Below are 25,347 nucleotides of genomic sequence, written 5' to 3'. Positions count from 1 at the left end.
GCCGTGGCGAATCTAATGCTGTGACTCCCCATAGGTGCTCATCTTTTTTTTTTTTTTTTTTAATTGCTTTTTATCTAATCATTGATTTTGTTATCTAGGCAGGTCCGGTCAGAAAACAAAGAAAAGAATGCAGTGATGTCTTTTACAGTTACAGATGAACCTGTCTATATTGATCTGACTTTGTCAGAAAATAAGGAAGAGGTAAATGACTTGATTTTTGAGAATTTGTTTTTTGGATTTCACAAATTGTATTATTATAAAATTAGTGTTTTGATGATTTAATGATTTGGGAAAGAAGGGGACATGAGGGAGGGAGAAGAAAATAGAACAAAAATCTTAGACTGCTCAGAGTGAGCGTTTAGTCATCAGGGTGCACTTGTGAGGGGAGGGGTCAGCGTGCAGAGGCATTTTCAGCGATCCTGACTGCTCTGCTGTGCAGGACCTGCCAGGTCCCTTTTGTCAGTCTCCGCACTTGGTAGAGTGACTTTGCTCCTCTGACTTGCAGACTGTTCTCTTCTTCCCCTAAACTTTTATTTCTAAGCTTTACAACAATAGCTCCGGTTGTCATTTTGATGACAGTATAATTTTTAAATGCAGGAGTTATGCAACCTTGGTGTTCTAACTTTCTCTTTGGTTATTTAAAGTAGGGGGGTAAGAATAGTTGAAGTTTGGTTAAGTTTCTAAAGCAGTTATCCATTAGAGTAGGTTGAAGTATATTAACCCATTAGAGTAATCAGTTAAATTTTTCTTTTAGCCTGTCAAGTTAGCTGTTGTTTGCAGAGATGGTCAAGTTCATCTTTTTGAACACATACTAAATGGGTAAGAAATTTCTCAAGTCAAGTTTATTTTCTTTTCCTAATTTGTTACTCCTTTTTATTCCCACCTCAATATTTTTTGCATTATATTATATTCCTTTTCAGTTAGATTATTTTGAAAGCATTATTCTTTATTCGTATGAGTATATACATTCCCAGTAAGAACTCGAGTTTTTGGAGTCATGGACCATTTCTTCATATTTGTGGTTAGTAAAGTAGTTTTACAATACATGCTTTCGTAAATGTTGGCCGTTCTAATAATACGTTTAAAAAGAAAGTGGTTCATTTGGAAAACTTAGCTTGTGATCTTGGTAAGACCTTAGTTTCTAACTTTGATAATACGTATGTGGATCAGTGAAGCACGGTAATGCTAGTGTTTTGGTGAATAGAAGGGAATGTTGCTGCTGGGATGTGTCGTAGTCATAGACCAAGGCTCAGTAAATTTTGATCTGTGGGTGAAATCAGCCTGACCATATGTGGCCCCCCAAAATTAAAATATCTGCTCTCTATAGAAAGTTTTCCAATCTTTGCTATACTCTATAAACATGATCTAAGACTCAGTCATGTAAATTTTAAAATGGTTTCAACTTTTTGTGAAGTTGGTATCCTCCTTTTACAGTCCTAGTGTAGCAATTTATTTAAATATAAAATAGTTACAAAAGCATAAAACATTATTTTAAAACATTTGGTTGTATAGGCAGTTGATTATAAAGCCTAATTCTCCCTTCATTGATTTCTGCTCTGTAGAGGTTACTGTGAACAGTTTGTAACACTTGAGGCCTTTAATTACATAATTATGTGTATGTGGAATATACACTTGGGCCCAGAAGTAGTGGGCTGCGGTGAGGACTTGGGCCCCTCTCCTTGGGCAGTAGTAGTAAGCTGTTGCTTTTATGCAGAAGATTGATGAGGTTTAACCTAAGTGTTAAGGCATTAAGGCTTAAGTCATTCTGTCTGATGTGTTGAGAATAGACAACAGAGGGATCAGAGGCCAAAACGGAGGCCAGAAGTCCTGGATAGAGATGATTGTGGAGTCCGGAAAACTAAGGGGAGTGAGTTGGAAAGATAGGGATAGTGCGGTGTACTTACTGGTGATAAGATGTGTATGGTGTGAGTGGCCATGGTTGTTGGAGGTGGGAAGGGTTCAGAACTGGGAGGATAGTATGTCAGAAAGATAATCAACCTGTGTGATGGATATGGAGACCACTTAAAATATTGGACAGAATGACAGTGGAGCCACAAGAATCTCAGAAATAAGGGGGGGAGTAACCCAGAAATCACTGGATGACAGCAGGAGAGGGGGATAGCTGGTATCTGGTGACAACACTTTCCAAGGTTATAGAGGTGCAAGAGGGAGACTGCTTGTCTTAAAATATTCGTGAAGAACAAGGAACACACTTAAATCATGTCTGAGGTTTCTGACACAAAGAGTATGGAGGGAAAACAGCTGCAACTTGGGAGACCTGCCCTGATGAGATAGCGTAGAGCGAGAAGGTGAAGAAAACCCTTAGAGAAGAAATTGAGGATGAGATTCTGTTGATTATGTTTTGCTGATAATTTTGCTCCTCAAACTGTATTGCAGAGATCATAGTGAGGCTTTTGGGGATTGGAAACAATTGGGGATGGGGCTGATTGGAACACATGTAGAGAGTCATCTAGGGTTCAAGCTCAAGACAGCAAGAGAGCACTTGGAGCTTGGGCCTCTTTTGGGGCTTGACAGTGGGATAGAAGGATACGTGGTCTCCAGGCAGATATTGATAGTGAGGTCTTGACAGCAACACTGCTGCTGTGGTGACCCTGGTCACCATTATAGTGTGGAGGCCACAGGAAGGTTACATTTCCTGACTTGATGCCAACTTCAAAGCATTCTTGTGAGGTATTACTTCAAATTTTCTAATTAATTTTTTTTCACTTGTAGATACTGCAAAAAGCCTTTGACATCAAACTGCACAATTCAGATAGCAACACCTGGGAAAGGCAAGAAATCAACACCAAAACCCATCCCTATTCTAGCAGCTGGTTTTTGCTCAGACAAAATGTCACTGTTGCTTGTATATGGCAATTGGTTTCAGCCCGTCATTGAGCGAGTGGTACGTAAATGCTACGCTGGCGTAGAGCAATGTAGCATCAGCAAGGCCATGGGGAAAAAAATGATTTCAAAATGATTCATTGGTCTGCTTATTGGAATCCTTAAAAAGAAGTCATGTATTTTCCCATAACTGAAGGACCTTTCATTGAGTAGTTTATTTTAGTTTGTGAGAGCTATGTATTTAATTTTACTTAGCCCAGTGTATCCAAAATATTTTAATCCTGAGTCAGTATGAAAAATTATTTGAGATATTTTATTTCTCTCCTTTATTTGGTATTACGTCTTTGATATTTGGTGTATATTTTCACGTACAAGCACATTTCAGTTTGGAATAGCCACATTTCAAGTGCTCAGTAGCTCCACGTCCCTAGTGGCAAATACTCTGATCAGCATAGGTATGAGTGGATTTTGCCTGGTTACCCAAAAGCTAAATCTTAATGAAAGAGCCCTTAGTAACAGTACTCATTGAATTTTCTCTGTGGAAATGTAATGGGTCATTTTAGTCACTTAACTTTTTGATTACAGAAATTTTCTTTGAAGACTTCCAGTGAGTTTGAGCATGTCCAATAGGTGATTTCTTCAGCTTGTGTTTGTGCTTTTACTCAGTAAGGCCCTCTGGGAGATGATGAGTGGAATAGTACATGCCCAGGCAAACCCCTGTTGAGTTTAATTTAAACTCGCATTTAATTAAAACTGAAATTTAAGCTCTTGTTGAGTTAAACTATTCGTGTTTTGAAAATTTAATACCTGGTTATGGTTTAATAAAAAAAGGAGACAGGCTTGTTAAGCTGTACACCCAAGTCCTCTTGTCTTATGTGGATTCCCTAAGCCTTCTCTGCCCATAAAGCCATTGTTTACTGCTTGTTCTGTGTCCTTCCAGATATGGATTTGTTATATGGTTATAGAGAATTACGTATAACCTTAAAGCCTCAGGGGTATGGGTATCATGTACTTTGCTGTGTCTGATTGTCCCCCGTTTAGTACCACATCAGGATGTAGAGGTCCTCCCTAGAGCATTTTGGCTCTTTAGCAGTGCTGTGTTTGACCTGCTTGTGAAAAGTATAGCAGTAGGAAGTTTTAGGGTAGGGCCATTCTTTTTTAGCCTAGACTGCTCTTTTTTTTTAAAGATTTTACTTACTTATTTGACAGAGATCAGAGGCAGGCAAAGAGGCAGGCAGAGAGAGAGGGGAAAGTAGGCTCCACACCGAGCAGAGAGCCCTATGCGGGGCTCGATTTTAGGACGCTGAGATCAAGACCCGAGCTGAAGGCAGAGGCTTTAACCCCCTGAGCCACCCAGGCATCCTGTAGCCTAGATTGTTATTTACAGGGGTGACAGATGGGAATGTTTTCTTTAAAATCTGTTACCTTTTTTTTTTTTTTTTAAATAAAGATTTTATTTATTTTTTTGACAGAGTGAGAGAGAGCACAGGAGGCAGAGCAGCAGAGTGAGAGGGAGAAGCAGGCTCCCCACTGAGCAGGGAGCCCAGTATGGGGCTTGATCCCAGGACTCCGGGATCATGACTTGAGCCAAACTGAGCCACCAGGCACCCCTAAAATGTGCTACATTTTAAAAGCCTGTTGATCTTTTTTTTTTTTTTTAAAGATTTTATTTATTTATTTGACAGAGATCACAAGTAGACGAAGAGGCAGGCAGAGAGAGAGATAGAGGGAAGCAGGCTCCTTGCTGAGCAGAGAGCCCGACGCGGGATACATGTGAAAAATTTGAGCAGCTCATAACTGAAGAAAGTACACATTATGCTTAATATCTTCAGAGTTTTTCCACTTTTCTCTGCTGCCATCATTGGTCTGAATGGTGATCAGTCTTAGTGGCTCAGTTTTGGGGAAAAAAGCTTTGGGGAACCTTTCTGCACTTTTTTGTATTTTTATAAAAATGGATGAGTAGGAATTTGCTTTTCATGTTATTCCCAGTTGCTTTGTTTGACATTCCTTTTTTTTTTCTTCCTTGTCGCCTTCCCCCCTTTAAAATTATATTCCCAGGCTTTAAATTCCAAAGAATCTCATATGTGTTTAGTAAGAGATATTTCAAACTGCTGGGCCCCCAAAGTAGAAACAGCCGTAACAAAGGTGAGTGCATTTCATATTAGAAGTTGAGAAAAAAGAGATTTGAGTAAATTGAATTAAAATATAACATTATGTTTAGACTCTTTAATATCCTCTTTATAATCTTGACAGATTGGTGGGAATCGTTTTCGGGTAACGAGATTATAAAATCACTTTGTTTCTGTGCTTTTGATATATTGAATACATACATGAATGAATAGACAACAAGTAGAAGTTTAAGGCCTTGGAGTTAGCCCCTACCCCCATGTGTGATCATTAAATAAATATCACCTTTATCAATAAATTATTTTACTGATGTCACTATTTAAAGGATCATAGTTTTGAGAGGAATCTTATATTTAAGGGTGGAATAAAGCTTAGAATTAGGGGTCTGGAATTGAACACTGTATAAGATGATTATCTTGATACTTTATTTTGAATATAACATGGTATCAACATGTAGATATCATATGTTTGGCAGTTTAATGAGAAAAGGAAAGCCAAGACATGCTATGATGACATCCATATATGGTTTCACTTCTGGCTGAATTCCAGCGATGACACTTTTCTCTTGGCTGTCTGAGCATTTCTGGCCTAGCTGGATTCCTGGAGGTGGTCATAAAATGTACAACTTCACTCTAACATTTTTAAGTAATCTGTAATCTGTAATCTGTAAATGTTCCTGGTTTTTACTCTTACTTGGTATTGAAAACTTTAAAATTATGAACTTTCAGATTATAATTTAAAAATTTACTTGCCAACATTCAGTTAAAATTTATCTTTAATTCATAACATACTAAGTTATATTAGATTTTTCCAGTAGAAAAGCCTTTTAGATGCTGTTTTCTCATTGGGGCTCAATTTTGCCAGGACTAAGACATTTTTTTGGTCATATCCCTGCTGTTCGTGTTCAACAGGTGAGAACACCAGTGGTGAATTCTGAAGCAAAAGTTCTGGTGCCAGGGGTACCTGGTCATCATGCAGCTATCAAGCCTGCTCCTCCACAAATTGAGGAAGTAGAGAACAAGAGGAAATTGGGGGAAAATGAGGTAATGCAATCACTTTTACAATTTTTGAGTTTGAAATTTAAGATGACTTGTGAGACTCTAGCAGATATATTGGATAGAGCCAAACTTGGAACTTCAGGAACTCACTGAGATTGCTGCTGCTATCCTCTTTCTCATCCCCAGCAGCATAGGTTCTGAAATTCCAGATTGTAGCCTGTGAGACGTTTACTTGGTCGCTTCTGAGGCTAAGGGAGAAGACAGACTTGCACTAACCACAGAGGGTGCTGTTTGGCCATTGTCAGTGGTCAGCTGGACCTCATAATTGAATACATGAAGCCAGGACTTGCTGTGATGATTTCCATTGGGTTTCGCATGTTGCTGACTATCAGTGATGCCTCTTCTCTTGGCTGTCTGAGCAATCCTGGCTAGTTTAGTGATAGTTGATCTTTAGAAGTGGTCATTATAACCTCTTGAAGTGCAAATAAATTTCATTTTTTCTCAACTCCCTAAACCTTCCTTCCTGTGGTTACTGTACTTGTCTCTGCAGCCCTTCATGTGTGTCACCCTAGATGATCTAGAGCTTTAACTGTTCTATCTTTAGAGAAAGAGTGTTCTATTTCTTGATGAAATTTTAAATGTCTTTATTGGCTGGGGGGTTTGGGCTGAATAGCTTCATAAAAATTATTTCTAAATAGCATGATACCTGTATTTAAAAATAATGTGCCAACTTTTTTAGCTTGGCCTAGATCCAATTCTTTAATTTCCTCCTGCTTTTTTTGATAAGATAACCCAAATAGGAACCTTTGCCAAAGCCTATCTCTTTGGTTTGGTAGTTGTAGAACATTTGTATTGTAATCTGAGAGGCTGGCAGAACATGGTTATTTTGTTTTAATAAGAGATCAGTTCCCTACAATTGAGGGTTTTGTTTTTTTTTAAGATTTTAATTATTAAAGAGCCCACACATGCATATGCGCATGGGGTGGCAGAGAAGGGGTAGAGGAAGAGGGAGAGAGAGTCTTAAGTGGCCTGCGCTGAGTGCAGAGTCTGATGCTGGGCTCAGTCTCACGACCCTGAGATCAGCACCTGAGCTGAAACCAAATGTCAGATGCTTAACTGACTTCACCACCCTGGCACCCCTGCAATGGAGTTTTTGTGTAGCAAATTGAATCATGTTTACTTATACTTAAATTTTAGGTATTTATGAAGGAAACTTAGTTGTAGTAGAGCACCTTCTAGAAAATAAGTCACCATTTGGAACTGACTAATAAAACAACATAGTTGTCTTTATTTTTAATTTCCTTTTGATAATACTTGTTTCCTTTTTGCAGATCTGAGGCTGATGACAAAGCTTCTTCCATAATAGGTCTTTTCTTGTGTTTTAGTAATAGATGCCAGGTGCTTGCCTTTTTTGAATCTTATATAGCTATGTTTATGAATTACATTTTTAAATCATGGTTTCTTCGGCAGTTGTTTTTTTCACTAGAATCTGGAAACTTGGATTGGGAATCACCGATATGGGAACTACCTAGTTACCCCTTGACTAAACAACTTTAGGCCTTGTCTGGTTTAACATTAATAGATTGTTTCTGTTCCGCAGATTAGCATTGAAGAGCGCTTGGGAGCACTGGATATAGATACAAAGAAAGAAAAGGATGACCTTCCACAGACAAATAGCTTTCCAGTTCTTCTCACACAGGGTTTAGAAAGTAATGATTTCGAAATACTAAATGTAAGTATTCTGGCAATTTTAAAAATGAATTAACACAGTTAATTTTTCTTAGAAAGTGATTGACATAGCATACTCAGAGTGATAGTCACGTGATGTAGCTGTTTTGAATTTAATATTTTGTGAGTCTATTCAAACATTTATCACTTGGTGGCACTATACAGACAGTCACCAACCTACAAAGGCATTGTATTAAATTATTTTGAACCTGGAATGCATTTTCTCATAGAAATACTGTTATGAATTGTTATTAGGTTTTAGGCTTTAGTTCACAAAAGCCTTTATAAACATAGTGTAGCTGAACTATAATACTCAGCATTCTAGATCACAATTTATATTTTTTTCTGTAGGAAAATGCGTTCCTGAGTTTTTACTCTGGATTCCAGAAACTTATGTCCCCCTGGCCGTGAGAGGGGGCGGTGAGGTGGAACCTTGGCAATGGGTAGGAGGTTTGGGGGAAAAATTCAGGAGGGTTGGGGGTTATGTTGTGAAGTATTTAGAGGTTAAAAATACTAGAAATTTTTATAAAGGAGGCATTTATTATTTCTGTGTTTGTAAGTTGGTGACTGCTTGTATGAAGTTACTTAATTAGTCCTCTTAGACTCTAGAATTTAATAGTGGTCTGTAGGAAAAAAAATAAGTGTAAAAATTGGATTTAATCATTTCCTGATTAGATTAAAACAGTTTACATTTTCTTAAGTGCATATTCTCAGTGATTCAGTGATGTTATGGTGCCACTTAGGATTGATGTGACTTTATTCATACGTTACTTTTTCAGGTAACCTATGAATAGTGTCTTTCTGATTTATATTTTGATCTAAATGGGAATATTTGTGTCTAAGGTGATTTTTCAAAATGAGAAGGGAAATCAGCACATTCTAAAATTACTTTTAAAATTACTTATAAAGTAGTTTGTGAGTGTATGTAATTTGGAAAGTGGTTTTTGGTTAACATGGCATAGAAACCTAGGTGAAAAATAAGCTATGGAAAACAATGGACAATGTTTTTAAAATGTAATATGACTTATCTGCTGTTATCTCCTTAACGGTCCTTTCTCAGTAGTACAAAATCTTTCTCAGTAGTACAACTAAATTAGCTACCAATTTTTTTGCTTTTTAAAGAATCATTTCAAAAAGTTTAAAAATTACTAGAGTGGAACCCCATGAACTCATCACTCAGTTTCAGAAATTATCAACACTAGCCATGTATTTCTGTCCTTGTGTCATCTATCTGCCCACATGCCTCCTCAGGTTATAGTGAAGCATAGGGACATTGATTTTATCCATAAATAAATCTGTTTAACTCTCACAATAACATCCCCTTCTGAAAACAACCGCAATACATTATCACACCTACAAATAAACAGTAATTCTCAGAATCGTCAAATATACAGTTAGTGTGTTTACATTTCCCTGATTGTCTCATAAACTTAAGTTTTTATGTTTGCTTTCTTCAAAACATATCTCCATGAAGTCCACACAGTATGGGGGAGAGAGGTCTCTTCTATCTTTCGTAGCTGATTTTTTGGAGAAACTAAGTTACTTGCCCTATAGAGATTCTCACATTCTGGATTTTGCTTCCCACAAAACTCCCATTTTGTTGGGTCATTTAATTTAATCTGATAAATGGTATCATTTAACATGTTCCTCTGACATATTTCTTATACACTGGTAGTTGGCTCTAGAAGCTTGTAGAGATTCAGGTTAAAATCTTTTGGCACTTCAAAGGTGACCATGTGTCATCAGGTGTCACAGAGTTGTTGGAAGAAAAATGAAATGATCTTTATGGAAGCACTTCTTAAATTGTATTCTACATGTAAGACTTTTTCATTATTAAGGATCTTTAGGTGATATATTGTTTTATTTCAGTAGAAGTAATTGGAAACTAGAATCCTGGAAAAAACCTGTAAAAGTTATAGTTAAGGGTTTCAGATAATGCTATAAAAAATAAATACGGAGATTTTCCCATAGTATTTTAGCCTAGGAGATGATGCACTCATATTCTGTACATCTCTCTTAAAAAAAGAGAGAGAGGGACAGGTTAAAAAAATGCATATATTTTTTCTCCTAAAAATAGTATTCCCCTTTCCCAAAAATTACTTTATGGGGATACATGAAATTTAGTAGGAGGACAACAAGAATGAAGGACGTGAGCAGTGGCAGAGATACACCATACTACTAGAAGTGAGGATAAGAATCCCTGCATAGAAACTTGACATTAAATTTGTGGCGTTAGGGGGCACCTGGGTGGCTCAGTGGGTTGGGCCTCTGCCTTCAGCTCAGGTCATGATCCTAGGGTCCTGGGATCGAGCCCCGCATCAGGCTCTCTGCTCAGCAGGAAGCCTGCTTCCTCCTCTCTCTCTGCCTGCCTCTCTGCCTACTTGTGATCTCTGTCAAATAAATAAATAAAATCTTTTAAAAAAAAATTTGTGGCGTTAGGAAGATGGAAATTTGACTCAAAGAAAATGTCTATAGCTTATGAGAAGAAGAGAAGAGAGGCCTAGTCATTTATGTAATTTATGGCATCTACAGAAGACAGATATTATTAAGATTTTTTTTTTAAGATTTTATTTATTTATTTGACAGAGAGAGAGATCACAAGTAGGCAGAGAGAGAGAGGAGGAAGCAGGCTCCCTGCTGAGCAGAGAGCCCGATGTGGGACTCGATCCCAGGACCCTGAGATCATGACCTGAGCCAAAGGCAGCGACTTAACCCACTGAGTCACCCAGGCGCCCAGATATTATTAAGATTTTTAAAAATTTATTTAAATTTCTGTGCCATTTATAGTAGTACCAAAAAGTTAGAATAAATCTATAAAAGATGCCTCTCCCTCTACATTGATAATTACAAAAAATTATAAGAAATTAACAAAGATTGAGTATATAGTGATGTAAAACACCTTTATGTGTTGAAAGATTCAGTACTGTTAAAATGAGGGGAATTCTCCCCTTATTTATCTGTATATTCAGCACATTCCCAATTACATTTCAGTAGCATCAGTAGTAGTAAAATTGGAGGGTTTAGCCTACTTGATTTCAAGGTAGTTTTAGTAATCAAAGTAGTTTGATATTAGTGAGAAAAGAAATACAGATTAAGGAACCAAAATTGGGAGTCCAGAAATAGACCACTCACAATTGGTTTTTAGTAAAGGTACTTAGTTGAGTTAATGGAGAATGTAAAATCTTACCAACAATTAGTTGTGAACCAACCACATATCCATATGGGAGAAAATGCATCTCAGCCCTTCACAAGAGTTGACTGAAAACAGATAAATGTAAAGCCCAAACCTAAAAAAACTTCTAGAAGAAAACAGGATAAAATCTATGCAAACGTTAGCGGATGAAGTCTTCTTAGATGGCATCACAAAAAGTATTACACACTTCAGGGAAAAAGTGGTCATTTGGACTTAATGAAAGTTGAAATCTTTTGCTCTTGAAATGATAGTGTTTGTGATTTCTGAGTGACTTCCTACAGTGTTGGTTCCTCCTTCCAGGTGGGGAGGTGAAAACCACCATCCCAGGAATTCTCAATAAATTTCTGTTACTTAAAAAAAAAAAAGAAAAAGAAAAGAAACAACACTGTTGGGGCACCTGGGTGGCTCAGTGGGTTAAAGCCTCTGCCTTTGGCTCAGGTCTGGGATTGAGCCCCACATTAGGCTCTCTGCTCAGCAGGGAGCCTGCTTCCCCTTCTCTCTCTGCCTGCCTCTCTATCTACTTCTGATCTCTCTCTCTCTGTCAAATAAATAAATAAAATCTTAAAAAAAAAAAAAAGAAAAGAAACAGCACTGTTAAGAGAGTGGAAAGGCAAACTGCAGGCTGGGAGAATATTTTTAATTTCTACATCAGACAAAGGATTCATATCCAGAAGATACAAAAAACTTTTAAGAAGGAGACTCAAATAAAAAGCAGTTGGTAAAGGTGTGAACAGATACTTCATAAAAGAATTCAAATGGCCAATAAGTGCATGTAAAGTTATTATACATCACTGATCATCACAATTGCAAATTAAAATGACAGTGAGCTAACACTGTATTCCCAGTATGGATTGATTAAAATTGAAAAGACTATTCCATCTGTTGGCGAGAATGTGGTGCAACTGGAACCTCCTATCTTGTTGGTTGGGAAAATAAAATGGTACAGCTACTTTGGGAAACAATTTGGCAGTTTCTTTAAAGTTAAGGATTCATCTGCTTTAAGACCCAGCCTTTTTCCTGCTACGTATTTACCTGGGAGAATCAGAAACATAGTCATATAAAGCCTGGTACATGAATGGTTATAGCAACTTTATTTTTTTAATAGCCAGAACCTGGAGAGCACCCATGTGATCCTCCTCATAGGAACAGATAAACAAATTCTTTATCTGGCAATGTAAGGAATGTATTATTGATACATCAACAACATGGATGAATCTCACACTTAATGCTGTGAGAAAGGAGCCAGGCAAAGAGTGCATGCCCTCTGTGATTCTCCTTATGTACAGTGCTAGGAAATGCAGACCAGTATGTAGTTCAGTGCTTGCCTGAGGGTGGGGGTGGAGGAATAGAACGTTAAGGGACCCAAGGAGACTTGAGGGTGATGGAATGTTTATCACAGTGTTAGTTTCATGGACAAATGTTTATGTCAGACTGATTAAATAGTGTACTTCAAGTGTGTACAGTTTATTATGCTTCATTTATAGTGTAGACTTGTAAAAAAAAAAAAAAACCTTTAGTATCTTCTTGCTAGTTACAACTGTGGTTTATAGGGTTGTTTTTTAAATACATTTTCAATGGAAGTTAATGTTAACTTCTGTATCCATTAACGCTTCACTTTGTTTTGGGATAATTTATTTTTACTTGTTTATTTTAAATTTGAAAATTATCATAGAGCCTGTTAGTTGGCATAAGAATTTCTTGAGAGGTTGTTAAAAACTTATGCCCTTCAGTTTGATTTAACTTCTGAATAGCTAGGCCATAGGTTCTCTCTCCGTCTCTTTTTTTTTTTTTTTTTTTAAAGAGAGAGGGAGGGAAGATGGAAGATGAGGATGGGCAGAGGGAAAAGGAGAGAAAGAATCTTAAGCAGGCTTCCTGTCCAGTGTGGAGCCAATGCTGTCAGGGCTCCATCTCACAACACGGTGAGACCATGACCTGACCTGAAATCAAGAGTTGGACTCTTAACCAGCTCTACCCAAGCGCCCTAGGCTATAGGTACTCTTATTTGCCTTTGATAGTTCTGGTTTATACCTTTTTTCTTGATACAGTAATTACTAGTGACTTCTTTTGTTGTTACAGATATCCAGTTCAGACAACAGATTTTATGATCACTTTGCATTTAGGGTACCAGGAGATTTCATAAACTATGTATTTTTTAAACCCTCATTCCTACATTGTTTTATAACTAAGCTTCATAGAAATAATGTGCAGCAGCGGTTCAAGTTAGTATTTCTTGACCTGAAGGGCAGTTGCCCTACTTGACCAGTTAAGACAGTGAAACCTGATGGGTTGGTGGACATCCTGCGAAAATGCAGGATCTTAACAAGGGCATGTCTTACATCAAACACTAATTTATAGACTAGTTCAGACACATTGTTCCCTATAACCTGTACATTGTTGGAACTTTGTGATAACTAATAGTTACAATAAATGAGGTGATTTGAGGAATGTTTAGTATCGTCACACACCTTCCGAATAGCTGTAGAAGTTCTAATCAACATATTTTGCTTTGAGTCCTGTATTCTGATTATTTGAAAATACAAATTTAGGTTAATTGGGACTGTTAAATAAGGACATTCCATCCCTCATTTCTTCAGTGATTATGTATAAAAAGTTTTATTTCTTTTGCATGAGAAACTAGATAGTTATGCCAGTGGTAGTTTTTTATATAGTTCCTGATGGATTTATTAGAAGGGCTTTGTGTAAAGATATTTTTATAAGCAAATGAAATTCATAGGGAATTCTGAAAGGATGCTGTTAAAATAGGCTGTAAACCAGTTTCTATATTTTGTTTGTTCTTTGGTACTTCCACTCTTTGTATCTTAGGCATGACTTTTGTAGTACCAACCACCTCCAAAACCGTATGCGCCCATCATCAGGGAAGTTACTCTGGGAATTAAGCCCTTTGGAAAGAATAAATATATAGAAGTATTCAAGAGGAATGGGGTGATCAAGGTTTTGAGACCTGAAAAGCCTTGTATTTCCCATCCTTTCCTGTAGATGAAGCATTTGGGGTTTGAGATATGGAAAGGCCTGCCAGGATTAGGACTCATCTCTCCTTTTCTGTCCTCTGCGGTGGAGACTGGGTTTCTCTAGTTGATGCACCCTCCCAGGATTTTGACTCAAGCACTCATTATATATGATCTTTTGATTGGCTTGAAGTTTTATCAAAAAGTTGTCAGTTTTGAAAGATTTGTTGCTGAGTGTGGTATTAGTGTGTTTTGCTCATTCTCATATGGATATGTCTCTGATTTCATAAAATAACAGTTTGACAGCTTCTCTACAGTGGCATATACTGTATTTACATGTCTAGAGGTATTTTATATAAAAATTTGTTGATAAAGATTAGAATCTGTAGGAAAGTAACCCATTTATCAAAGTAAATGTCCTGATTCCTGAAGATAATACTTTCCTGATAGCCAAAGACATTAACATAACATTGTCTAGTTAGTCCCTCCAACCTAAAATCCAGTTGGTAGTTTATTGTTTGGTTTTTTAAAACAGACGTGTGAAAAAATGCTTAGCATCACTCAGCGTCAGGGAAGTACAAATCAAAACCACAATGAGATATCACCTCACACCTGTCAAAATGGCTAAAATTAAGTCAGAAAACAACAGATGTTGGCAAGGATGCGGAGAAAGGGGATCCCTCCTACACTGTTGTTGGGAATGCAAGCTGATGCAGCCACTCTGGAAAACAGTACGGAGGTTCCTCAGAAGTTAAAAATAGAATTACCCTATGACCCAGCAATTACACTACTAAGTATTTATCCAGAGGATGCAAACATAGTGATTTGAAGCGGCACCCGAATGTTTTTTAGCAGTAATATCCACAATAGCCAAAATACAAAATTCTAAATGTCCGTTGATAACATGAATGGATAAAGATGATGTGTGTATGTACACCCAAGCACACACACGGGAATATTACTCAGCTATCAAAAAGAATGAAATCTTGCCATTTTCAATGATGTGAAGGGAACTAGAGCTATTATGTTAAGCGAAATAAATCAGAGAAAGACAGATACCATGATTTCACTCCTGTGTGGAATTTAAGAAACAAAACAGATGAACATAGTGGCGAGGGAGGGATAATAAAATAAGACAAAAACAGGGAGACAAACCATAAGAGACTCCTAACTATGGGAAATAAATTGGGGTTTCTGGAGGGGAGATGGGAAGAAGGTTGAGGTAATCAGGTGATGGGCATTAAGGAGGGTACTTGATGGAGTGAGCACTGGGTGTTTTAGGCAACTAATGAATCATTGAATTCTTCCCCTGAAACTAGTAATACATCGTATGTTGACTGAATAGATTTTAAATTAATAAAAAATCATTTTTTACTGTTTTTCCTCTAGTGTCTTTAGCTTCTGCATATGCTTATCTTCATGTTTCCTTTATTTTCTCACAGAAAGTACTTCAAACTAGGAATTTAAACCTAATTAAGAGGACTGTATTAAGGATGCCCCTGCATGCTGTTATCCCATTGTTGCAAGAGGTAACTGAATACTCTTTTCATTTTAAGGTCCTAACACTGTGAGTTAAAGAGAAAATCTCTTGTTTAGAGAAGCAGATTTGCAGTGTATAAGCAAGCAAGGTATTTACAGTAGATAATAGATCTACTAAAAATTTATCTAGTCTACATTTTTTAATGTATTTTTTATTGAGATAAAATTCACATACCATAAAATATACTCTGTTTAAATGTATATAATTCAGTATTTTTTCATATATTCACAGGTTGTGCAGTTGTCACACCAAAAAATATCATGTACCAGTTAGCTTCTCCCCATTCTCCTTTACCCCTAGTTTCTGGCAACCAGAGATTATTTTCTGTCCCTGGATTTGCCTGTTCTAAATTTTCATTCATATAAATTATAACCTAGATTTTTATCAGGTAATTATTCTTCATGTGGGAATGTGTTCCTAAATTATGATACATTGGTTGAACATTGAGGAATTAGGAAATTTAGGAATCCTTTAGGAATAGTGATTTCCTAAGTCTTTTTTTTTTAAAGATTTTATTTATTTATTTGACAGAGAGAAATCCCAAGTAGATGGAGAGGCAGGCAGAGAGAGAGAGGGAAGCAGGCTCCCTACTGAGCAGAGAGCCCGATGCGGGACTCGATCCCAGGACCCTGAGATCATGACCTGAGCCGAAGGCAGCGGCTTAACCCACTGAGCCACCCAGGCGCCCTTCCTAAGTCTTTTTTGGGGAGAGGGGCAGAGGGAGGAGGAGAGAGAATCTTAAGCAGGTTCCCCACCCAGCGCAGAGCCCCAGTTTGGGACTTGATTTGATGACCTTGAGGGCTTTGCGCCGTTATGACCTGCGCCGAAATGAAGAGTTGGGTGCTTAACCAACTGAGCCACCAGGCACCCCTTTAAATATTTTTTCTGTATTTTCTTCGTTCTCCTGGATGTGTGTATGGTGGGAATTGGTGCATATGGGCTGCCTCTGAAGTGCGGTCGCTAATATAGTTTTTTTCCTCCCTCAGCTTACGAAGAGATTGCAGGGACATCCTAATAGGTAAGATATTTAGGTGACTTAAATTGCTTTGATTTTATCAATATTTTAGAGGCGATTGTTTAAAAAAAAAACCAGTTTTTGGCTTGAAATTACATAGTGGGCAGCTCCACATTCTTAATTGGTAAGACTGTATATCTGTAAGTTCAGATACTGCTCTTCCCTCTTCTGTAAGTTGAATAACTTTTATTCCTAAGATTTTAGTACAGTTTTCCCCTTTCTTTTAGGAAAATCCTGTGTAGTTTTTCTAGCTTCGTTGTCAGGTCTTGTAATGAATTTAGTCTTATGTAATGATTTAGCCCTGATCAGGTAAAATTGCCATTTGTCCAACTCCCCAAACCTCTAGTAGTTGGTAAGACACTGTAAGGAAATGTTTTATAGGGCTGAATTTTTGTGAGTCTTTTTTGTTAATAATTTGATGATTAAGTATTTGAATAGGGAGTTGGTATCTCAGAGATCCTAAGCTGACAGTATAGTATTCTCAGTGCTACAGTATGTAGTTGGTTTTTGTTTTTGTTTCTGTTTTTAAGATGTTACTTATTTGAGAGAGAGTATGAGTGGGGTGGGGGGGTGTTGGAGTACAGAGGGAGAAGCAGACTCCCTGCTCAGCAGGGAGCCCAACTCAGAACTGGATCTCAGGATCTTGAGATCATGACCTGAGCTGCCAAGGCAGATGTTTAACCGACTGAGCCACCCTGGTGTCCCCTTTTCCAAGTTTTTCCCCCAGATAGACTGCATTCGTGTTTGGAGCTCACAAAGAAAAGCCAACGAATTCATTGATTAAGCCCAGCTTCCACATTCTTGGTCTATATTTGTCTGTGAATGTGGCATGGAAATCTTATGCTGTGTGTGCTCTTTGTGCTATGCTATTTATGCTATTATGCTATTGATGGCGAGTAGATGATGGGTGTAAAAATGTAGTCAGTTGAGCCCAGTTTACTGCCTTGGTATCAGTTTGGAGTAAAGCATGTGCTTTATTCTTGAATTATTTTAGAGGAAGAGTTTTGTCCGGTTCAGTTGATGTTACTCTCCCCTCCTCCCCAAGAGATGATTCTGTTTCACAGATCTCAGATAGACTCACGGAGGGACGAGAAGATCATCAAAGTCAGTGGTTATTTAGTAGGGTTGTTTTTTACTGGGCACAATTTACAGATCTTGGTCTGAGTTTATCTAATATTATCACTCCATTGTATTTAATTTTGAAATCATGAATATTCATTTACTTGGATTTTTCTTATATTTTTTCAGTGCTGTTTTAATGGTTCAGTGGCTAAAATGTGTGTTAACGGTCCATGCATCCTACTTATCCACAGTAAGTCTTCAGCTGTAGTTGCTGAATAGTTTGGCTTTAATAAGGATTATAAACTGATGTGTTAATGAAACCATCCTCCTTCCACCTGCCCTTCAACCTTCAACCATCAGCTGCTCACTTTTAAAGACTTGATTTTACCCCAGGTGCAGTGTAATAATGTCATCATCGTTGCCTTTTGAAAACTGGCCCTTTTTTTGCCCTGGATTTTAAAAGTAATACACATTTTATAGAGAACTTTGAGAAATAAAGAAAGGAGAAAAGTAACATACTGTCATGTTAGCCTTCAGGTGTTTTTTTATGTGTATAACCTGTTTAGCAAAATTATTTTTACAATGTATGTACCTCTCCATTGTTCTACCTTGTCCCAGGACAATAGAAGATAGCTTGTGGTAAAAATGAAATTAAATATTAAATGGTTGTCATTTTGTGGGGCTGCTGTCAGCTCTATTACAAATGGAAGAGAGGGAACATTAAATTTTAATCAATACCAGAAAACATAAATTTTATAATACACATATTTACATACATTTCATAATATGAATTGGGTTCTTTGCTCATTAAATCAGTTACATTTTAAGTTAGAAATAAAATTACACAGTTCCCGTTTTTCTTTTTCTTTAATTTTAATACCTAGCACCTTTTAATAGATTTTTTGAAAAGGTTATAATGGATAGTTGAAAAAAATTCGTAATTGCTCTTCTTTCTTAACACAGTTTCACCCAGCCCTGCCTGGTTGCTGTCCCTTGTCTTGTCTCAGGCTCATTTTGCCTTCAGTAGTTTGAAATAGGGGAAACAAGTGGATAACCTGCTTTGAGGCCAGCAGTTTGTTCTTTCTGTGTCTGGGGAGAACTCTGCCAGGATGTTAGAATGAGAGGAGCTATAAGACACTAAGAGTGGCTGTGGGGTTTCCTAAGTTTGGAATCTTGGGATCAATTGAGGGCGGTGGTAAGCGGAGTGGCTGAGTGGTGGGCGATGGGCACTAGAAGATTCCCACAAGCATCAGGACTTGGGGTGAACAGGACAGCACTTCTTTTATAACCTCATTCATTTGCTTAAAAGTGAAAAGAGCCCTAGATGGCCTTGTAGAGAAATCCCTTCTGGAGCCAAGGGTGAACTGCTGGGGTAGCAGTTGTGTAAAGTTCATAGTCATGGCACAGTAGACCAAAGAAGGATGGTGTGGAGAGGACTCCACGGCCTGTGGGAATTCTCTTCTCAGAGAGCAGTGCTGTTTCCTTCACCTTCCTTTGGTTCCTCCTCCTTATCAGGTGTCCTTACCTTCTCCAAGCTGAGGGACTGCTAGGCACGGGGCTTAAGGAATGGACAAGATAATGTGGTCCCCCTGTTCCTGGAGCTTACTGTGTGAATATGGACAGATAAAAAAAGAGATGATGGCAATTGATATGTGATCACCTTAAACTTTGTTTTATGCATTTTTATGTGTTTGCTGTTTAAAGTTTAACATTTGAATGAAACTCTTATTTATGCTAAATTGTCAGCAGTCAGAGGGCAAGTAAAGGCTACTTAAAGGGCAAAGAGTGGGGTTCTTTTTTTGTCCCTCTGGAGGGACAAATTTCAGGCTTTACTTAAGTATTGTTCAGAGAGTTCTTTAACAGGATGTATGTTTGAAATACTGTATGGTCAGCTTTGTACTCTGTTGCTCTGTTTTCTGGTCTCTGGAAGCTGTGCAAAGCTCTCTTTAGCTTGCTTATGGTAGAGGTAGATCATGTGATACTATCAAAGAGTAAGTTTCAGAAGAAACCCTCTTTAGCCCGGAGATAGGTGGTGATGGTGTTTTTTATTTAGTGTTTCAATTTACATTGACCTCTCAATATTTTATTTAAAAAAATTTTTTTTTATTATTTACTTTTTTAAGTAGGCTCAGGGCTTGAACTCTCTACCCTGAGATCAAGACCTGAGCTGAGCTCAAGAGTCAGATGCTTAACTGACTGAGCCACCCAAGCCTCTTCCTCCTGCCTGTATCATTATTTTAAAAAGCACACAAGTTTTTGCCATTAGGACATTAAAGGTCAGCTTGTGAAAGTTTTGAAGATGTTACTGGGGTGTGTCCCAAGCAGCCACTGCCACAGGAGGTGTAAGCAGATGTTTGTAGTGTGGTGGCTAGATACTTGGTTGTATCTGAGCATGATTTGTATGTCTGTTGTCTGTACTTTGTATATATGTCTGTTGTCTGTACTTTGTCATGATAGTGTGATAATCTTTTTCCCCCCTAGTTGCCTGATCTCGTACCCCAGCTGGGAACACTGTATCAGTTAATGGAAAGCAGAGTAAAAACTTTTCAGAAACTCTCCCACCTTCATGGAAAGCTTATTCTTCTAATCACTCAAGTGAGTAAATCAAGATTGTTTTGTGCTAAGCTTTGGATGTGATAGGAATAGAGAGGAATAAGGATTGTTTACCTGAACAGCGAAAGCCCCATGTTTCAGCAAGAAATTGATAAATCAGGGTCCAGTCTTTAACTGGAAGTAAACTTCCTTGTGATTCAGCTTTTCCTCAAAGGTTCTCACTGTCCTGTTTCAGTTGTTATTACAGTTAGGATGGCTGTGCTACTATGAATAGCAAGGTACAGGATATTTATAACTTACATATATTAAAACATATATATAATAACTTATATATATTATAACTTAATATAGGATATTGTTGCAGTTTTGGAAACAAGTTCTGATCACCTTAAAAGGTTTTCAGCTTTTACAGAGTAACTATATTCTTGTATTTGACAAGTTTGTTTTTTGCCCTGTATTTGATCTGTGTCGTATTGAGGTCATCCATCATACTGGTTGAGGACGAGTTTACTGTTGGGGAAGGTGGAGCGTAGCGGTGGCTGCATACTTGAGATGACCTTGTACTCCGCTTCATGAAAATACTTGGTTATGTTTCAGGTTACAGCATCTGAAAAAACAAAGGGAATGACTTGTCCTGCACAAAAGGCAAAATTGGTGTACGAGGAAGGTAAGGCTTGAGGTTTCTGAAGATCTAGAATTGGAATATTCATTTTTTAACATTGAGTTCTGTTACCTTATTTTGTAGAACATGACTAAGATCATACTGTGGCACATCAGATTTTCTATTAAAGTGGACAAGCCTGTGGCAAAAATACGATCCAGTAAGGAAAGAGAAGGTGCAAATACCGTGCAGTTAAATGAGAAAGGGCACTAGGTATGGAAGAGATTTAAGTAGGAGAACACTATGAACAAACTTTTATGCCAGCACAATAAAACCCTAGATAATAAGAGATAATATCTTAGGAAACATGATTGACCAAAAGACTTAGAGGGGCACCTGGGTGGCTCAGTTGGTTAAACGCATCTGCCTTTGGCTCAGGTCCTGATCCCAGGGGTCCTGGGACTGAGCCCTGGCATCAGGCTCTCTGCTCATTGGGGAGCCTGGCTTCTCCCTCTCCCTCTGCCCTTCTCCCTGCTCATGCTCTCTCTCTGTCAAATAAATAAATAAAATCTTTAATTAAAAAAAACAAAAACAAATACAAACTTTGAATAAGCTAGTGGCTTTGAATTGATTTAATCAAAACCTTTGCTCAGAGATACCAGGCAGCGAGTTTTTATAGGTGAATTTCATCAGTCTTTCAAGGAACAAGTCAGTTTTGTCATATATTCATATATAACAGTTCAGGCATTTTATGAGTCAAAACCAGATAAGGACAGTTAAGAATGTCATTTTAGAATGCCTTTAAATATCCTGAGTAGCAAGTTAATACTACAGAAGTACTTAAGTAGGATAATATTTCATTACCGAGTAGAATTTATTTAAAGATTGTATGGTGATTTAGCATCAAGAAATCTGTTTAATTACCATAAACAGATTAACATAGAACAATATATATTAATAAATGCAGAAAAAGAATTCAGTAAAATTCAGTCTGTATTTCATTATTGATAATATGAGTAACCTACAAATTTAAAGGAGTTCCTTAATCTCTATCAGACAAAAGTTGAGAAGCATTCCCATAAAGTCAGCAACTAGGCAACAATGTACCTTTTATTGCTTCTGGATAGCCTGCCTAGTATTATATGAAAGAAGTGAATTCTAGAACCTTGGCTGTGGCAGTTGTTATCCTTTTCAACTTAGAAAATGTAGGAGAATCTACAGTTAATGAGATAGGACGTAAGTAAGTTTACTGGACACCAAGATCAGCAGAAAGGAATCAATAGCATTATTGTCTCAGTAATGTATTGTGTGTCTATTGATGTGTGTCCTGGTCAGAAAATGTATTAGGAAAAAAAGATTTCATTCACACCAGCAGTCAAAGCTATGAAGTACCTAGATACATACCTAATATCTAAAAAATGAAATAAAACCTTTATAGAGAAAATAATAAAACATAATTGAAGGACGTAAAAGCATGCCTGGGTTATTACTTAGACCTCTTTGTTTTCCAGTTTTACTGAGATATAATTTGGGTTATAATTACATACAACATTTTTTTAGGTGTACAACTTAACGATTTGATGATCTATATATATATATATATATTGTGAACTGATCACCAGTATATGTTTATTTAATGGCCATCACCATACATAGTTGCTCAGAGAACTTCTTTTACTCTCTTAACAGCTTTCAGAGGATTCTTTTTTTTTTTTAAAGATTTTATTTATTTTTTTTGACAGAGATCACAAGTAGGTAGAGCAGCAGAGAGAAAGAGGGGGGGAAGCAGGCTCCCCGCTGAGCACAGAGCCTGATGTGGGGGCTCAATCCCAGGACCCTGAGACCATGACCTGAGCCAAAGGCAGAGGCTTAACCCACCGAGCTACCCACGCGCGCATCTCTTAACAGCCTTCAGATATATAGTATGATATTGTTAAGTACGTTAAATTCCCAAGACTGACTTCTCTTATAATTGGGAGTTTGTACCTTTTGATTTTTCATCATTTCCCCCACTCACCACACCTCTTGCAACCATCAGTCTATTCTCTCTGTCTGTTGGCTTGTTGTTTTTAGGTTGCACATCTGAGTACGATCATGCAGTACTTACTGTTCTCTGTCAGACTTAACACACCTGACACAGTGCCCTCAAGGCCAATCTGTGTTGTCACAGATGGGAGGATTTCCTTTTTTTAATAGCTGAATGGAATTTAATGGCTGAATGTAGTTACCACATTTTCTTTAACCATCTGTCCAGTCCGTTGGCGGACTTCGAAGTTGTTCCCATGTCTTGGCTGTTGTAGGTGATACTGCGGTGAACCTGGGTGCGTGTATCCCTTTGAGATCCTGATTTTGTTTCCTTTGACATACACCCAGTAGTGGGATTGGTGGAACATCGGGTAGCTTTCTTTGTAATTTCTTGGGGAGCGTTCGTACTGTTTGCAATAGTGATTGGCCAACTTACATTTCTATGAGCATTACCATAAGGGTTCCCTTTGCTCCACATGGGTTTTGTTAGGTTTTTGGTACTTTGTCCTAATCAGTGAGATCTTGATGGAAGAACATAATAAATGAACTTTTATGCGGGTAAGAATATTAATGTTACTGCTTAGGTGGATGATAGCTGAATGCAGTCTTTCTAAAAGTAAATTCAGGAATCTGTTTAGTTGTTAGGGCTCTGCCCTCTGCTTGTTGATTACAAACTTAAGGCTGGGCTTTTCCCCTTGCAGAATCTTCTGAAGAGGAGTCAGATGATGAAATTGCAGAGAAGGACTCTGATGTGAGTACCTTGTTTCCTGGTGCATGAATCTGCCTTTATGCCCTTGCAGTCTACAAATGAGTCCTTAATGAGTGCTTTCCGTGCTTCCTCTGTTCGTACCAGGATAACTGGGATGAAGATGAGGAAGAGAAAGAAAGTGAAAAAGACGAGGATGTTGATGACGAGAACGAAGAGGAAGAGGAAGATGTCGAAGAGAAAGATGAGGAGAACGGGGAGGAGGACAGGGATGTGGCCAGTGAGAAAGAATTAAATGGAGATTCTGACTTAGATCCTGAAAATGAAAGTGAAGAAGAATGAGGACGGAGAACAAGCTGACGGAGCTGTCACCTCCGGCGCGCCTTCCCCAGTGCTGCCGAGTTCTCCTGGGAAGGGTTGTCTCTGGGACAGGCGCCAGGGACCGTTGCACATTTCCAGATTCCTCGTGGTGGTTCCCATGCCATCTCGCTGTCCTGAGCACCCCAGACTTCACTGTGTAAATAAGAGTGTTTCCTTCAAATGTTAATAAACTTTACACAGCAAATAGACACATTTTCTGCAATGTACTGACATAAGTGTCTGATATATGGTATATTTTTATAATATAATATTCCAGTATGGTTGGTTATAGCAAGAATTGACGTAAGTGAAGACACAGACATTTCCCATGTAGGGTTTCAAGACCTGGACTTTGTGAAGGAGTCAGCTCTTATCTCAGGTTGGTATCTTTCATCAGATCCAGACACGAAGCGGCACTAGTAAAAACAGTTTCTAATTTGGTACATTTTCATAAAATATGAAGTGGTAACTAAAGATTGAGAGTAAAAATGGTTGGGATATAAAAACTTAAATACCAGTATCCCTAGCTTGTCTGTTACTGGTGGTGATCTGATTTGAGTCAGGTTGACTATTTGGAGTGCTTCCCCCAAACAGCCACTTATTTTTTAAGCTGTCATGTGGAATATTTTTTTAAAACACACAAAAAATTATGGTAATTAAAAAACTAAAGAATTAGCCATATTAAGGATTTTTCTTGACTGCAAGTTGCCTGTAAAGAATCATCAGTGTATAGATTTAGAAGTACTCATTATCTGCAACTTTTTAAAAAATTCAGTTATAGCTGCTTTTGGAGAGGTTTTCATTTTTATTTAAATTACTAATGGATCAAAGAACAACTGTTTATTTTTTCTCTTTGGTTTTAGATATTAATGATAACCTTGTTGGAATTTTTTTCCAAAGAAAATATTTTTATAATTCAGTAATTTAATGTTTTCCTTCCTTTTCATTACCCACTCTTGGCAGTGTTAGGGTATCTGTTTACCTTTAAAATAATAAATCTGACTCGAGACTTTTTATGTATGTATAAATAAGTATTTTGGTGTGCTACAAAAGCCTTTTCAAATTATCAGTAATTTTTTTTTTTTTTTAAATTAAAAGAATGAGCCAGTATTTGTTTAGTGCTCTCTAGGGAACATGCAGATGGAAGCTCAACTCTAAGGGAGGGCTGGGGAGATGGGTTTATTTTTACCACCTGTGAATATGTGTAACACAAAACCATTATCTCTGAGGGACTTTTTAAGCTTAATGGCAGAACAGAGATTTCTGTGCTCAGCTCACAGAGCTGGAGCCACACAAGCATCTTGGGAAGACAAGTTTGAGCCGCTACTGGTGTAATGTACAGTTATATTTGTCTATAAATGGAACTGTTTATGGCAATTTAATACCATTCTCTTTGTAAAGTGAATAAATATTCATCTTTACCCGGTGCTCGTCTTGTGGTATATGTAGAGGAACATAGCCATGTTTGGGCTCGTGTGCATGCGTCAAAGTGATCTTACTCCACTAGCATTAAAGGTTAAAAATTGCTCTCAGGGTTTGTTGGAAAGCCTAGAATTTGCAAAGCAGTGAAAGAACCAGGAACTTTGAGTTTAGATGCAGCCCCGTGTGGCTGGATGGTGCTTCCGCTGG

General features: G+C 37.7%; 1 protein-coding gene and 2 non-coding genes across 3 annotated transcripts in view; all 3 read left to right on the top strand.

The window, feature by feature from the left end:
• WDR43 (WD repeat domain 43) overlaps positions 1–25,139 on the top strand; it is a 46,665-nt gene extending 21,526 nt beyond the window's left edge. The window contains exons 6-18 of the mRNA XM_044261838.1: positions 99–201; positions 755–819; positions 2,734–2,905; positions 4,903–4,989; positions 5,883–6,014; positions 7,570–7,701; positions 15,299–15,385; positions 16,383–16,414; positions 17,660–17,723; positions 19,955–20,068; positions 20,624–20,693; positions 23,354–23,403; positions 23,506–25,139. Of these exons, the coding sequence (XP_044117773.1) occupies positions 99–201; positions 755–819; positions 2,734–2,905; positions 4,903–4,989; positions 5,883–6,014; positions 7,570–7,701; positions 15,299–15,385; positions 16,383–16,414; positions 17,660–17,723; positions 19,955–20,068; positions 20,624–20,693; positions 23,354–23,403; positions 23,506–23,700 (1,303 nt within the window). The 3' untranslated portion in view covers positions 23,701–25,139. The remainder of the gene's footprint in view (positions 1–98; positions 202–754; positions 820–2,733; positions 2,906–4,902; positions 4,990–5,882; positions 6,015–7,569; positions 7,702–15,298; positions 15,386–16,382; positions 16,415–17,659; positions 17,724–19,954; positions 20,069–20,623; positions 20,694–23,353; positions 23,404–23,505) is intronic.
• Positions 5,473–5,552, top strand: LOC122916672. Its single transcript, XR_006386290.1, has one exon. It is a non-coding gene; the product is annotated as a small nucleolar RNA SNORD53/SNORD92 (small nucleolar RNA).
• On the top strand, positions 6,316–6,391 carry LOC122916673. The gene has a single exon (XR_006386291.1). It is a non-coding gene; the product is annotated as a small nucleolar RNA SNORD53/SNORD92 (small nucleolar RNA).
• Positions 25,140–25,347: the final 208 nt, after the last annotated feature.

The sequence above is a fragment of the Neovison vison genome, chromosome 8, assembly GCF_020171115.1.
Source record: "Neovison vison isolate M4711 chromosome 8, ASM_NN_V1, whole genome shotgun sequence".
Taxonomy (NCBI): Eukaryota; Metazoa; Chordata; class Mammalia; order Carnivora; family Mustelidae; genus Neogale; species Neogale vison.
This window is presented reverse-complemented; position numbering and strand designations above follow the sequence as displayed.